The sequence below is a fragment of the Desmodus rotundus genome, chromosome 7 (assembly GCF_022682495.2).
Source record: "Desmodus rotundus isolate HL8 chromosome 7, HLdesRot8A.1, whole genome shotgun sequence".
Lineage (NCBI taxonomy): Eukaryota > Metazoa > Chordata > Mammalia > Chiroptera > Phyllostomidae > Desmodus > Desmodus rotundus.
Window position 1 is genome coordinate 21,974,964 of NC_071393.1, and position 13,732 is coordinate 21,988,695.

The window sequence follows — 13,732 nt, forward strand, 5'->3', positions numbered from 1 at the left end:
CCTCAAGAGCAGTCTTCTGAGGATTGCTTTAGCAAGGGGCACACATCAGAATCAGAATTAAAATAAGCCAGCCCGTGGAGGCCTCTCAGGCATTTAAGAACAGGGACGGAAGTTAGGACCTGAACGACTTGACTTCCTCTCCACATCTTTCGCGTTCGAATTCATTTGTCAGATGAAACGTACCCATTTTGACCCTCCACTTTCCTAGCAATTCGCAGCCTTTCTGACTTTCGTCGAGTAGAAGTGGAAATTTGGGGGGAAACGTGAGCTTGAGAGCTTGAAGTGGGGCGGGGGTCCAGCCTGAACACTTGGAGAATTACCTGCCCAGTGCGTGGTGGGGTAAGGCAGGTAGGTACGAAGATCGTGACTGCTCAGAGACCTAAGCTGTTCTTGTCTTATCAGAGGTCAGCTGCAGGCAAATGTCCACTGCCACAGCGCCCGTCCCGGGCTTCCAACACCTGGCGTGGTGTGGGGCTGGCCAAAGAGCAGCCCGGCTGATGGACAGGTTCTCCCGCAGCCCCTCCTCACCCCCGGGACACTGCCCCCCCCCTCCCTTCCCCCCTCCCTTCCCCCCTCCCTTCCCCCCTCCCTTCCCCCCTCCCTTCCCCCCTCCCTTCCCCCCTCCCTTCCCCCCTCCCTTCCCCCCTCCCTTCCCCCCTCCCTTCCCCCCTCCTCCCCCTTCCGCGGAGCCAGGCGCCTGCGCTGCTCCCCTGGTGGTCCCCGCACGTGCCCTGCCCCCGAAGGGAGCTCATTGGCCGCAGGGTGGGGCCGGACGTTCCACGCCACGACGGAGGCACGTGCTGGGGTCAGAGCGGTGATCGCAGCCATGGCGTCGTTACTTTGGAAAGGCGACCCGGGGGCAGCGGAGAGCGAGCATGTAAACAGCCATGTAACCGCCACCGACCGGAGGGCAGAGGGGCGCGGGCTAGGACAGCACAACCAGGGGACATCTATGGGGTGCGGTGGGGGTGGGGAGTGGGGTGTCTAATCGTGGAGGGGAGATGGGGAGTGGCAAGGACTTGGAAGGAGGCTCCGAAAAAGGGAGACCTAGAGAGCAAGACCTCTGGTTTGAAAGGGCAACATGAAGACACCTGTAAGTCCTCGAAGGGAAAGCAGCTGGTTGTACCAAGCAGACCCCGAGTTTTCTACTCCCCCAATTTGACCATTAAGCCGGGGCTAGCTTCCCTCCGTCTCCACCACGCGCTTTCCTAGCACCTCCTCACATCGCGTGTGATCCCCCGAGGGCGGCCACATTTAGACTAGAGGCCTGTGAAGAGGCCCTGCCCATACAGGAGCAGCACAAAGTCTCCTCCAGTTTTAGGGTAATTCAAACAGAAGAACTGTTCCTGAAAGGAAGCCATTTATACCTGACATGGCGAAGGGAACAATAGCTGGGCGGTTTTTCCTGCATCCCTTCCAGCCCGTTAGGGGTAGCACTGTGCTTCTTGAAGTCTTGCTTCCTGACGTTGGTTGAAATTGTGTCTTTCAATAGTTTTCAAACCTCATCCCCCACCAGAACCCTCAGGGCGTGAAGACCACCGCAGCCCCAAACCTAGGTAAGTGCTGTAGGGACGAGCTGGTTGGCCTCCGTTAAAGAGCATTGCTTTCCTCTGCTCCTGGCAACTGGAGTACCTCTGGCTTCCTTAGTTTAACATTCAGGCCCCCCACTACCTTCCCAGCCTTTTTACCCACCCTCCACGGGATGACCCAACTGTCAGTGCACAGGTAGAACCGGAAAGAGAAGTTGGGATAAAGTACTTTACATTTCTGCTCGGCCCTTACCTTTACGTTTACCCTTTCTCTTCCATCCTTTTAGATTATCCCATTAACAACACGGAAGACGACGAAGAAGACGTAGGTAAGAGATCGATTCATTTGCAGGTATCGGCCTGCACCATTTCATTTCATCGTGAGCCTCAGCATGTGAATACCGTGATCTCAGTCGGAGAACTGACTTTGCATTTTCTCCATAAATAGTGCACGGCAGGGGAGATACTGACTTAGGAGTGGAGCGCGTTTCTTAGAGGATGTTGGAATGAAATTCGTAGCGATGGGTTAAGAATGTCAGCGGCAAGGACTGATGGCAGTAGGCTTGCTTGAAGTTAGAGGTTGGCGCAGCAGCAGAGCATAAGAAACTGGGTCCTCCTGAGATAAGGGAATTCTCAGCGCTGTGTCATTCTTTCTGGAAACTTATTTATTGTTTTAAATATGTTGGAAAAGATTTTATTCATCTATTTTTAGAGAGAGGGGAAGGGAGGGAAAAAGAGAGGGACAGAAACGTCAATTGGTTGCCCCTTGCACGCACCCCAACCGGAGATGGGCCCACAACCCAGGCATGCACCCTGACCCGGAATCAAACCATCAGCCTTTTGTTTCGTGGGCCAACGCTCAGCCAACTGAGCCACGCCCAGCAGGGCTCTGGAAACTTACTCAGAAGAAAGACAAGAAAGAGTAGGAGCAGCTGTCCCACCACTAGATGGGACAGAGCAACTTACTAGATGTCATTTAGGAAGCCTGAATTTCCCCCTGCAATACTCCTGTTTTTCTTCTTGCTTTTTTAGTGGATTTGGCAGCGAATTCACTCTTAAACAAGTTAATCCGGCAGTCCTTAGTAGAATCCAGTCACCAGGTCGAAGTCTTACAAAAGGATCCCAAGTCTCCACTCTACTCCGTGAAAACATTTGAAGAGCTGCGGCTGTGAGTCTTTTTACCCTTTAGAGGGGAATGTTGGCAAGCATAGCACAGACCAAACCAGCCTGCTAACCCCCAAACCGCCAGGCTCTCTCCTCTGGGTTCTAATAGATGGAAATGAGATTTGCAGTCAATTAAAATACAGCTGAAAGAGGAACACTGGGGTATCTGCTTGCTCAGCAAATTGAGAATGTTTTTGTGATGACATATTTTAATCTTGCTGTGCAGAGGGAAATAGCGAAGCCAGACACAGCCGTATCACTACTCTCGGTAACCAGAACCCAGAAACGGGCATTAAAATGGATGTCATTCCCAGACGGGGTCTGCGTTTCCTAGGGATTTATCACTTGGTGTTAAGGAAGTGCATTTTACTGAGAGGGACTTCCGTAAAGGGGAAGGATCCAAAATCCTAACGCCCAGACACTTTCTAAATTGAAGGGGAAGCCTAGCTATGATTAAGAGTTGGCTGCCGGTAAGCGCATCCAAAACGTGCACGTTGCTGAAGGTGGAAGCGGTCCAGCCCGCTTCACTTCACCCTCCTTCTAATATTGACCGTGAGACGCCGGGAGAGAAGCGTTTAAAAAGACTGGCGCAGAAGGATGAGCCGAGAGTGTCTTCTGGTCCTGGGCAGACTCGACAGATGGGTACATTTCTGTCTTCTCTGGAAATAGCTGTTAAAACATCAGTTTGTCATTCATTAAAAAGAATTAAATAACCTCACGTAGTTTTCTGCTTAAGTGGGAAAGAAAACTCTCCTGGCAAATGGATACGCTTCTGCCAGATGAGTTTTTCCTCTTTCACTTGGTTCAACAGAAAGTTCCTGATTAGGTTCTATTTCTGTCCTCATCCTAGGCATGTAGCACAGGGCGTTATTTTAGGGGTCCAGTTGTACAGGCAGGGTTGTATGTGTTTGGAGGTGAGGTGTGAATTATATATTTCTAAATATTACTTTTGAAGCTCCTACTACAGAGTGGCTTCATTTAGAAATGAACCTTTCAGGTTCGTATTTCTGAGGCTACGGACCAATCACAGGCTTTCAGTGTCTGATTTTTTTTTTTGACAGAAAGGAAGAGTTGCTAAAAGGGATCTATGCAATGGGATTTAACAGACCATCCAAAATCCAAGAGATGGCTCTCCCTATGATGCTGGCGCACCCGTGAGTTTCCAGGGCGGTGCCGCTCCACTCGGTTACTTTGAGGGTCTGACCCTCAGGCCCTCGTCTTCGGAACGTGCCCAGCGGTCTGCTCTTATCCACAGCCCCCAGAACCTCATAGCCCAGAGCCAGTCTGGTACAGGGAAGACAGCTGCCTTCGTCTTGGCGATGCTCAGCAGAGTTAACGCCTCGGACCTGTTCCCACAGGTAAGAGAGGCTGAGAGAGAGCCGGGATGGCTTTCAGTGCCAGTGATATGTCAGTAACACGTGGCATTACTGCAGTGATACACTTCCAGTAGACCTTCCATGAAATCGGTGTGTTGGGCAGAAGTATGGGGCTGTGATGGAGAGCACAAGCTTTCTAGTCCCAGCCTCTCTCCTTAGTAGCTGAGTGTCTTATGAGAGGCCGTTCCCTTGTCTCCTTGTGGAAGATGACATCCGTAAGGGCATGGGCTGTCGTTGTCTGCCCTCCCTGAATCTGAACGCCATGTGCAGGGCCTGGCCTGTGGAAGCCACTCGTTAAACACTGCATGAGCGAGCGAATGAACGCGCGAAGGAGCTTGCCTCTGAGGACCGTCGTGCAGATCGAAGGAGGCAGTGTACACTGTCGGCACTGTGCTTGGCGTGAAGAACTCTGGCCCGCCTCCCTCCTTTCGCAGAGGAGGAAACTGAGGCTCGGAGAGGGAAACGTCTCACATAGGTCACAAGTGTCGGAGAGTGATGGAGAGGGGACAGAACGGCACTGGTCCTGCCCCTGGTCTAGCTTCCTTTGTGGAAGATACCTGGTCATTGCTCCCTTTCTCCAAACCGTTACCCTCCACTATTTTGACAAGCTGAGTACCTAAGTCCTGAGCGCGCCCAGTGCGGCGGGGAAGCTTACACTCTGCTCCTTGACAGGAGAAGCTGCGGGTGTGAGTAGCTGAAGCCAGACGTATGAAATCGCCTGTTTGTTTGTTTTAAATCCCCACCTGAGGGATGTGTTTGATTTGGAGAGAGAGGAAGGGGTAGGGAGAGAAGGGGGCGGGGAGAGAGAGAAATATTGGTGAGAGAGACATCAATCGGTTGCCTCCTGTACATGCCCTGACCGGGGATCAAATCCAAAACTTTTTGGTGCATACTCCAACCAACTGAGCCACCGACCAGGGCAGAAATCACTTTTTTTAAAAGACAAGTTCACTCCTTGGTCATACCACCCTGAATGCACCCGATCTCATCTAAAAAACAAGTTCAGTGAAATGTATATTTGGGGTTTGATACTATGAATAAAAATTCTTCGGGAAAAGCTGTATTTGAGAAAAGATTTTTACCACTTTAACTCTGTTTCCTTCTCCTCTCTCCTATCACACACCTTTAATTGAAGCATTAAATATCACCAGCTTTTTCCCTCAACATCTTTCCTCATCAGCAGCCACCATTCAGAAGGGGGTGGAGGTACCAGTGAGAGAGGTGGGGGGAGTATTCTGCCAGAGATGCACAAGGAGGATCTGGTCAAGCAGGGAGTGCCCTGGAAACGGGCAGACTTTTCATGGCCGGCAGGAAGTGACGAGGGTCCCACTCAAGCTGTTGTTTGTCGCATTTCCTCTTTTTGATTGATAGCCTCTTTACATCCCGTTCCTCCCCCACCCCCCAAGAAAGTGTAAGCAGTAACCCATGAATCCGAGGATGCCGACCCTTAGTGAGGAGCATATAAAAGGCAGCTCACTCTCCATCCTTCAGCTCCTTCTCTCCTACCACGCTCAGCATCCACCTCACATCCACCAGCTGCTAAAACTGTATTCAACTGAAAACGTTCTATCCTCCCCTTTCACTTCTGTGTCTCTCCCTGTACAAATGTTAGCTGGATTTCAGACTTGCGTGGTGGCTTACAGGCATCTCACCCCTCCCCCCTTCTCTCCACTTCAGTGCCTCTGCCTGGCTCCTACTTACGAGCTGGCTCTGCAGACGGGCCGTGTGGTCGAGCAGATGGGGAAATTCTGCGTGGATGTTCAAGTGATGTACGCCGTGCGTGGGAACCCAAGTATGTGCCAGTAAGCCGGGCTTGGCTGACGTTTTAAATCCTGGCTCTGCCACTGACAAGCCTGTTCTATGACTTCTCTGCTTTCTCATCTCTCAAATGGGCTGTGACGGCACCTGTCCCAGAGTCAGTGTCGGGATGAAATGGAGCGACACAGATAAGCCCTGCACCGCCCTGGTGCCTGACGAGGACCCCCCTCCCATCATCTCCACTCCCCGCAGGCGGAGGCTTTCGCGTGTTCTTTTCTTTGAAGCTCAGTTGTTGGGCGCAGAGCAACTTTTGCATTTAACTTTTTCGTTAAAGTGTTACATGTGTATAGCAGGAACAAAAGTCTTTAAAACACAGATCAGGAAGTAAAAGGAAAGTTGTTCTTCCTTGTCCTGCAGAAACCTGCTTCCAGAGACAACTGCGGTTTTGTTAGCAGCCCTTTGTTCTTCGCTTGGGACTCACACACTTACAAACGTACATCCATGCATTTGTTACAGTGTTTACAAAACCAGGATTATTTTTTCAGAATGTTCAAAGACTTACGTGTTTGGGGTGTCTTTCCACATCAGGGCATAGAGTCCCACCTCATTCTTTTGACCAGCTGCGTAAGATGCCGCCGTTTACTCGCTGCAACCTCTCGGTGGGCGCGGGGGCGGCTTCCATCTGGGGAGGGTTCGTGGGGCTTGCACGGCTGTGCCCGTGTTTCCGTAGGGCGGTGGGGCAGCTGCGAGGCTGCCTTTGCAGTGACTCAACTAAGCAGGATGTGACCATCAGCGTAAAACTAGAACCTCGGGAGTTTATTTTAAAACTGCCACTTTAAAACCCACGGTGACCTCAGGGTTTGCGCTGGGAAATGGACTTTGATTTGAGAGTCCTGTGTCGCATTGCCCCGCACCGCGGGCTGTGTGCTCCTGAAGCAGCCCTCCAAACCCGTCTCTCCCCAGTTCCCAGAAGCACCGACCTCACCAAACAAATTATCATCGGCACCCCCGGGACTGTCCTGCATTGGTTTTTCAAGCGAAAATTATTCGATCTGACCAAGATTCGTGTGTTCGTCCTGGATGAAGCAGATGTGATGATCGACACGCAAGGATTCTCCGATCAAAGCGTTCGAATTCAGAGGTAACTTTCATATTCACCCTCCTTCCCGGCCTTCTGTGCAGGTGAGAAATTCCGTGTGTCGGCTGCTCCTCCTCGTCTTTCCCGCCCAGTTCCCTGCCTCCTTCACCATAGAAACAAACATGCATTTTCCTTGCTCCCTCAGCCCCCTGGCCTCAGGCTGCTGGGAATTTCCACCTTCCTGGCTGCTTTCCTTTTGCACCACCCGTGCAGATGAATGCACAGACTCGGTTTTGCCCCAAAATTTGCCAATTTTTTTTTTTTACACTTGGGCCAAAATTCTAAAGAGAATTTATTGAAATCTGATGGGGCTCCTGTAAGGTCACAGTGGGTAGATAAGGTCACAGAGAGGACAGTAACCAAGCAGGAGCCCTGTAGTCTGGTCCCGACTTTGCCTGTAACTTGTGAAATGAATCCTGCCCTCGCCCCAGGCCTCTCTCTCGGGACTGCCTGGGGGCCTGAAAATTACACACCCCCAGCCCCAACCTGAGATGGACTGAATCACAACTTCTGGGAGTGGGCTTCAGAACTCTGTGTCACTTCTTTCCAAGTAAAGCATTTGTACGTTTAGTGTTATATTCGAATAGTATTCAAATAACAGTGTTCGAAAGACTTGCAGAGAAAAGGATTACCCCCCTGCCCCACCCTCCAGGAACACATCTCTGTTGGCATATTAACGTTCCTGTCTTTAAATGATGTGCTTGGACCGCTGTTTCTCCATGGGTGGTCATTGTCTGCCGACTTTCCGTTGGAGGAGGCAGGCATTCAGTGCTTCCGTAACCGCCAGTCACTCTCCTTTTCCCGCCCCCTCTAAGGCCTCCCTGTGCTTACAGTGTAAGTTTGGCCATTTCCAGGACCTACTGCTGTCGTTAGACAGAAATACCGCTCCCGGCTGATCAGTGTACCCTGTCAGCGCTGCGCTTGGTGTGTCTGTGTGGGTTCGTGCCTCTCTGTCTCTGCGGAGCCTACCAGGGGGTGTGGGGGGCTGAGGAGGTCGCACAGGCAGACAGGTCACCCTCCGTGACTGAAGTCTGTGGGATTGACTTGAAAAGCTCGGCAATGAGCCAGGCCCTGGCCTACAGTAGTGGCGGGGGTCCCTGGGCACTGTGAGCTCTCCCTCCCTCTCCAACCCCTAGTTTTTAAGTGCTCTGTCTTCTCAGACGGGGGCATTGCTCTCTGGGCCCTCTTTTTTGTTTTTTGGAAATTAGCTTTGTACCGATGTATAGAGCAGGTACAGCGGTGTGAGCGACCGCAGACAGGCTGGGATTCTGTAAGGGCTGTGCAGACGGAGAAAGGGAGCTTCGCCAGCAGCCTAGCCTTGCCCCCCAGCCCGTCCTGCCATCAGCACCCGCCCCTCCCCCGCCCTCCCCCCGGGGTGAGCCTGCGTTCTGACTGCTGACTCCACGGACGCATTTCTCCTGGTTTGGGACTTTATATAAACTTAGCCCTGTATTCGTTTTGGCTTCACTTTACAGTTCACATGCAGTCGCATTTTCCCCTCCTTTTTACTGACATCCGGGTTCTCCCCATTGCAAATCAAGCTCTTTGTGGCTGCTCTTCTCTCCCTCCCGAGACACAGAGCCCGTGCCTGGGAAGGACAGCCTCTGTGCCCCTCTCCCCCACGAAGGTTGCTTGAGTCAGTCGCTGTGAACAGTGCCTAGACCCTTGCGCTTGGCTTCTCCTGAAGAGAAAAATGGGTGTGAAAGCCTGAAACCCCCAGAATACACACGTAAATTGTGCTCCTCACGCTGGAGCGGGGGTGTGGGCAGCAGCCGACGGTGGTGGGCACAAGGTGCTTGAGGCTGCCTCCAGGGCGAGTGGCACGAGTGGTAGTAAGTGGCTCACAGCCTTCTCCCTGTCCCTGTCACAGGGCTTTGTCCTCCGGGTGCCAGATGCTCCTCTTCTCAGCGACCTTTGAGGACTCGGTGTGGCAGTTCGCGGAGCGGATCATTCCTGACCCCAACGTGATCAAGTTACGCAAAGAGGAGCTGACCCTGGACAACATCCGCCAGTACTACGTGCTGTGTGAGGAGCAGAAGGACAAGTACCACGCTCTGTGCAACATTTATGGCGGCATTACCATCGGCCAGGCCATCATCTTCTGCCAGGTGACCGCCGGGACTGTCTTCGCCAGGCCCGCACTTCCCTGTGGGAGGAGGGAGGGGCCGTGGCGCTCAGAGGCGCCAGGGAGCTGGGCCCTGTGCTCAGCACGTTTGGTCCATTGTGCAGTTTAATCTTCAGAGTAACTGCGAGTACAAATGACTTGTATTTTGTGGGTGAAACTTAGAAAGACGAAGTCACGGAAGGGGCCTTCTGTGTGTTGAACAGAAGGTCCCCTTCTCTTAGAGTGATGGCTTCTAATGCTCTCCCCTGTGGGTCACCAGTTACGGTGGGGTTTCGACCGGTGCCCTTCGTCAGGTTGAGAACGTTCTCTTCTGTCCCTGCCTTCCTGTGAGCGAGCAGCCACGCACCTGTCACTGTGAGCATCCCGCTGCTTTTACGTTCCTATTTATTTTTTGCTACCTGACATTCTTAGTGCTTATGTATTTGTTTTATTTTCTCACTGCGGCGTGGACACTCCAGGCTCCAGGACAGCGGGGCCCATCTGCCGTGCTCCCCTGTCCCCTGCACTAGGACAGCGCCCACCTGGCACTTGGACAGCACGGAAAACATGTCTGTAGAATAAAGGGAAGCTTGGCTCCGCCCTGGACTAGCCGTGTAACCTGGGGCAAGTTACCCAGGTTTTTAAGCTTTTTCTTAAATTATTTAAATGAAATTAGGTAACTGCTTCATCAAATTGTTGCGTGGAAAGACTTCAGCGACTCGCCTGGCATGGAGCACTCACTCTGAGAGAGTCTGATGTATCCCTGTTACGTTGTTTCGCTTGCCATCACACCAGCAGGGGAGGCAGGGAGAGCAATTTTGTTGCCTGTTTCTGGGCTGAGCAGGGCGTGGCCCTTAGAAGAACCCAGTGCCCCACTCCAGGTGCCGCTGGGACAGCCCTGCCCAGCCCCCTCCCTGTGCACGGGAGCACTGCAGGCACAGCCCGTGGGCGTTAGCTTGCGGTGCTGAGCTTGCTTTCTTTCTTTCATCCTGTAGACTCGTAAAAATGCCAAGTGGTTGACAGTGGCGATGATACAGGATGGCCACCAGGTGGCTCTGTTAAGCGGAGAGCTGACCGTGGATCAGCGAGCGTGCATCATTCAGAGCTTCCGGGATGGGAAAGAGAAAGTTCTCATAACCACCAATGTCTGTGCTCGAGGTGTGTACGTGCAAGCGTGTGGATGTAAAGTCATGTTGAGGTGTATTTTATGGGTGGTAAAATTTACACCTTCAAGTGTATGGCTCAGTGTGTAGTGTGCCATGTAAAGTGTACGGTGTACAATGAGTTGACAGACACACAGTCCTGTAACTGTCACTCTAATGAAAACAGCACATTGCCATCTCCCCTCCAAACGGTGCCGCCTTGTGGCCAGCCGCTGCAACGTCCGGCCCCGGGCCACTGTAGGTCAGATTTCTGTCTCTCTTTTCTCTTCCAGGTCCCGTAAGAATTAAGTCATACAGTTGGTAGGCTTTGTGTCTGGCTTATCCGCTTGACACAATGCCTTTGGATTCATCAGTGCTGTCATTGGGCTCGGGTCCAGCCCTTGTCGTGGCTGAGTAGTGTTCCCATGATGGATGTGCCACGGTTCGTGCATCCACTCAGCCGCGGACAGGCCTTTGGACGGCTTCCAGCTTGGGGCTGCTTTGAAAAAAGCTGGAATAAACACGCTTGTGTAGGTCTCGTGTAGACGTAGGCTTTTTCAGAAAGTGCAGACGTTTTCCCCAAGTGGCTGTGCCGCTTCTCCTTTCCACTGGTGTCCAGGAGCGTTCCAGGTGCTCTGCCTTCTTGGCAGCACCTGGTCTTGTCGCTGTTCCGTTCCCACCTTTCTCGTAGGTGCGTGTGGGGCCTCGCATTGCAGCTCGTGTTCCTGACGACCGATGGTGTTCATCTCTGAGGTGTTTCTAATTTTAAAGACCATTGGCTGCTGGGAAAATGTTTGTGCTTTCAAGAGAAGGGATTTCCTGCTTGCTTCATCCCTCCTGCGTCCTCGCCTAGACCCGGCCGCACACCCTGTTTATCCCCCACTGTTCGTTGAGACAGGCCTGAGGACCTGCCCCGGGAGCTGAGCCTGGCCCTCGGGGAGGGTGGTCGGAGAAAGGGGGAGGTGCTGCCTCGACCCCTGACTGTCTAGTCCACGGCATGGAGGAGGGATTTCTCTGTGGGTGGAAATGGCCTGCTCTGCGCTGGCCAGTTAGTAGCTACCAGCCATATGTGGCTGCCGAGTGTGACTAAGGAGCTGAATTTCTAATTTGAATTAACTTAAAATTAAACAGCCGCGTGAGGCCAGCGGTTCCCATCTGGACAGCACACCTCCGGGCCCCAGAGGAAAGAGGGCACACGGAGCCCCAGGGCCCAAGTGCAGTGCAAGGGGCACAAGGCTGGACCTGGCGGCTCGTCGGTGGTGGGGGTGGGGGCCCCAGGGGTCACACTGGTGGTGCTGGGAAACATGGGCTGGGAAGCTTTCGAAGGAAGGGCAGATTTCAGCTCGATGCGAACTTACAGTTTGCTTGGGAAATGTCAAGACCGCGTGCCTGGACTTCAGGGTTTGTGTGTCGGGAGAGGATGAGATGGGCTCCCTTGTTTGGAAGCCTTGAGCAGCTTGTGCTTGGTGCTGCAAGCTTCGGGTGGCGGGGGTGCAAGCACAGTGCCCTGCGCACGGCTGCGGTGCTCGTGGCAAGAGCTTGGAGGTGGGAGGAGAGAGGAAACCTGTCCGGAAATTGCGGGGACGTGGCAGCGAGGCTGAGAAGGCCCAACTGGAGCAATGGCCATGGAATGAGCGGAGCTGGGCCCCATGACGGCCAAGGGGCCACGCGGCCCAGGGGGCGGCTGGCGATGCGGCACAGCAGGGGCAGGGGGGCGGCGTGGCTGTGTGCTGCAGGGAAGAGCCCTTCTCACTGTGCACGCACACACATGTGCACACACTGTATGTGTTCAGACGTCTGTAGGAGTAGCTCCCACGGACTCAGCAAGTGTCGTGGGCGTGCTCTGCAAGCAGATAGCCTGACCTGGTGCCCCTTTCACTCACGTGCAGCCAGGCCTGTGACGTGCCACCTCCCTCGGTGAGTGTGGGTCTTGGTAGCCCTCTCCTGAGGAAGAAGTGGCAGGACCCCCCACTGTCTCTCCTCCTCTAGGGATTGACGTGAAGCAGGTCACGATCGTTGTGAACTTTGACCTCCCCGTGAACCAGCTGGAGGAGCCAGACTATGAGACCTACCTCCACCGCATCGGGCGGACCGGGCGTTTTGGGAAGAAAGGCCTGGCCTTCAACATGATCGAAGTGAATAAGCTGCCCCTGCTTATGAAGATCCAGGACCACTTCAGTGAGTAGCGTCCCTCCAGTGGGCGCCGTGGGCGTCCACGCTGACGGCAAGGACGCGCGTCCGGGACAGTCGGTCGGTTTGCACATAGTGGTTAAATAGAAAACTTTAAGTCAAGGGGCATCAATGGTAGCTTAGGTTTTCGTGTCCTTGCTTGTTCCGGGCCCTGGAGCGGGTCTCCGTGTCCTGAATGGGGAACCAGGCTAAGCAAAGTGGAACATCCTTGGAGATTACATTCTGTCTCCAGCTTCCTCTTTCATTAACATTTTCCCTTCTTCCTGCCCCACCCTACCAAGTGGGACGGTCCTGCATTCCTCCTCCTCTAAACTAGAGGGCGTCCCTGCTCCAGGCTGTCTCTGCCAGGCTGCAGGGACCACAGTCCGCAGGGTCGCTGCCTGGGAGACGGAGGGGGGCTGGAGGGGAAGCGCGAGGGGGCCCCGGAAGAAGGGCATTTCCCTGTTCTTTCAGACAGCAGCATCAAGCAGCTCGACCCGGAAGACTTGGATGAAATCGAAAAGATTGAGTACTGAAGAAACAACTTTGTCATTTGTGGCGTTTCCTAGTTCATGTGAAAATGTCCCAGTGGGGTTTAAAGGTATCTTTTTTTAATGTGGAGCTTTTTCAACATGAAAGTGTTGCTTATGGCAAAAATAAATGGGGTAGCCTTAGTATTAAGGACCTGACTTCTTTTTGAAACCAGACTGATGTGAAGCACATGATACTTTTGAATAAAGAAGCAACATTATTTCTTATTCTAATCTTTTCATGGGTGAAATCGCCTTTGTGGGGGCTACTGGGTTGTTTTTGAAGTTAGTTTATAGTCTGAGATCACCCCTCCTGTAAACATGTCATGTTGCCACGAGATGGCAGTAGAGCTTCGCCGTCCTGGGATTCTGGGCTGCTGCAGAGCCACACGCCTCAGTTCTCCCTCCCGCTGCAGCCTCTGGCCTCTGAGGCCCCCCCTGTGCAAGCCCACACACTGAAACAGTTACAAAGTAAACCAGTTCGGAAGGGAGGACATTGTGCTTTTTTAAATGTTTCTGCTGACATACGGAATTTCAAAAAGTTTTTCTATTTTGCTTCTAAATGTCTTCAAATTAGAGATTTACTCCATCATCAGTTTTGTAATAGGCTCCAAAAATACGGCTTTATCGTAGTCATTTCTTTAAAACAGGCAGTGGGGGGGGGATTTTTATTTAAGAAGTAACGTTTCAGGGAGGCAGAGGTTTTGCTTTTAAGAACTTAAAGTTATATCTGAGAATCCTGGACATTTCCCTGCAAGTCCCAATGAGATACTTTTTATTTCTCACATTTACTGCTACAAAAATGAGCCCATGCACCTGAGA

The 13,732-nt window shown here is 52.7% G+C and overlaps 1 protein-coding gene across 2 annotated transcripts; it reads left to right on the plus strand.

The window, feature by feature from the left end:
• Positions 1–826: 826 nt before the first annotated feature.
• Positions 827–13,144, plus strand: DDX25 (DEAD-box helicase 25). 2 transcript variants are annotated; one of them, XM_024557404.3, is made up of 12 exons: positions 827–924; positions 1,492–1,556; positions 1,817–1,858; positions 2,562–2,697; positions 3,755–3,847; positions 3,949–4,051; positions 5,747–5,861; positions 6,791–6,968; positions 8,836–9,073; positions 10,065–10,227; positions 12,201–12,389; positions 12,855–13,144. In XM_024557404.3, the coding sequence occupies exons 1-12, from the start codon at positions 827–829 to the stop codon at positions 12,914–12,916; spliced, it is 1,482 nt and encodes a 493-aa protein (XP_024413172.2). In that variant the 3' UTR covers positions 12,917–13,144. The 2 variants fall into 2 exon arrangements, with proteins under 2 accessions (XP_024413172.2, XP_024413173.2); XM_024557405.3 differs by having other exon boundaries at positions 827–889; positions 1,493–1,556.
• Positions 13,145–13,732: the final 588 nt, after the last annotated feature.

What these genes read in the sequence shown, in the direction of transcription:
- DDX25 (XM_024557404.3), top strand. Translation starts at nt 827, where the DNA reads ATGGCGTCGTTACTTTGGAAAGGCGACCCGGGGGCAGCGGAGAGCGAG. An exon ending in ACATTTGAAGAGCTGCGGCT is followed by an intron (nt 2,698 to 3,754) that starts GTGAGTCTTTTT and finishes TTTTTTTGACAG; the next exon opens with AAAGGAAGAGTTGCTAAAAG. An exon ending in CACCAATGTCTGTGCTCGAG is followed by an intron (nt 10,228 to 12,200) that starts GTGTGTACGTGC and finishes CTCCTCCTCTAG; the next exon opens with GGATTGACGTGAAGCAGGTC.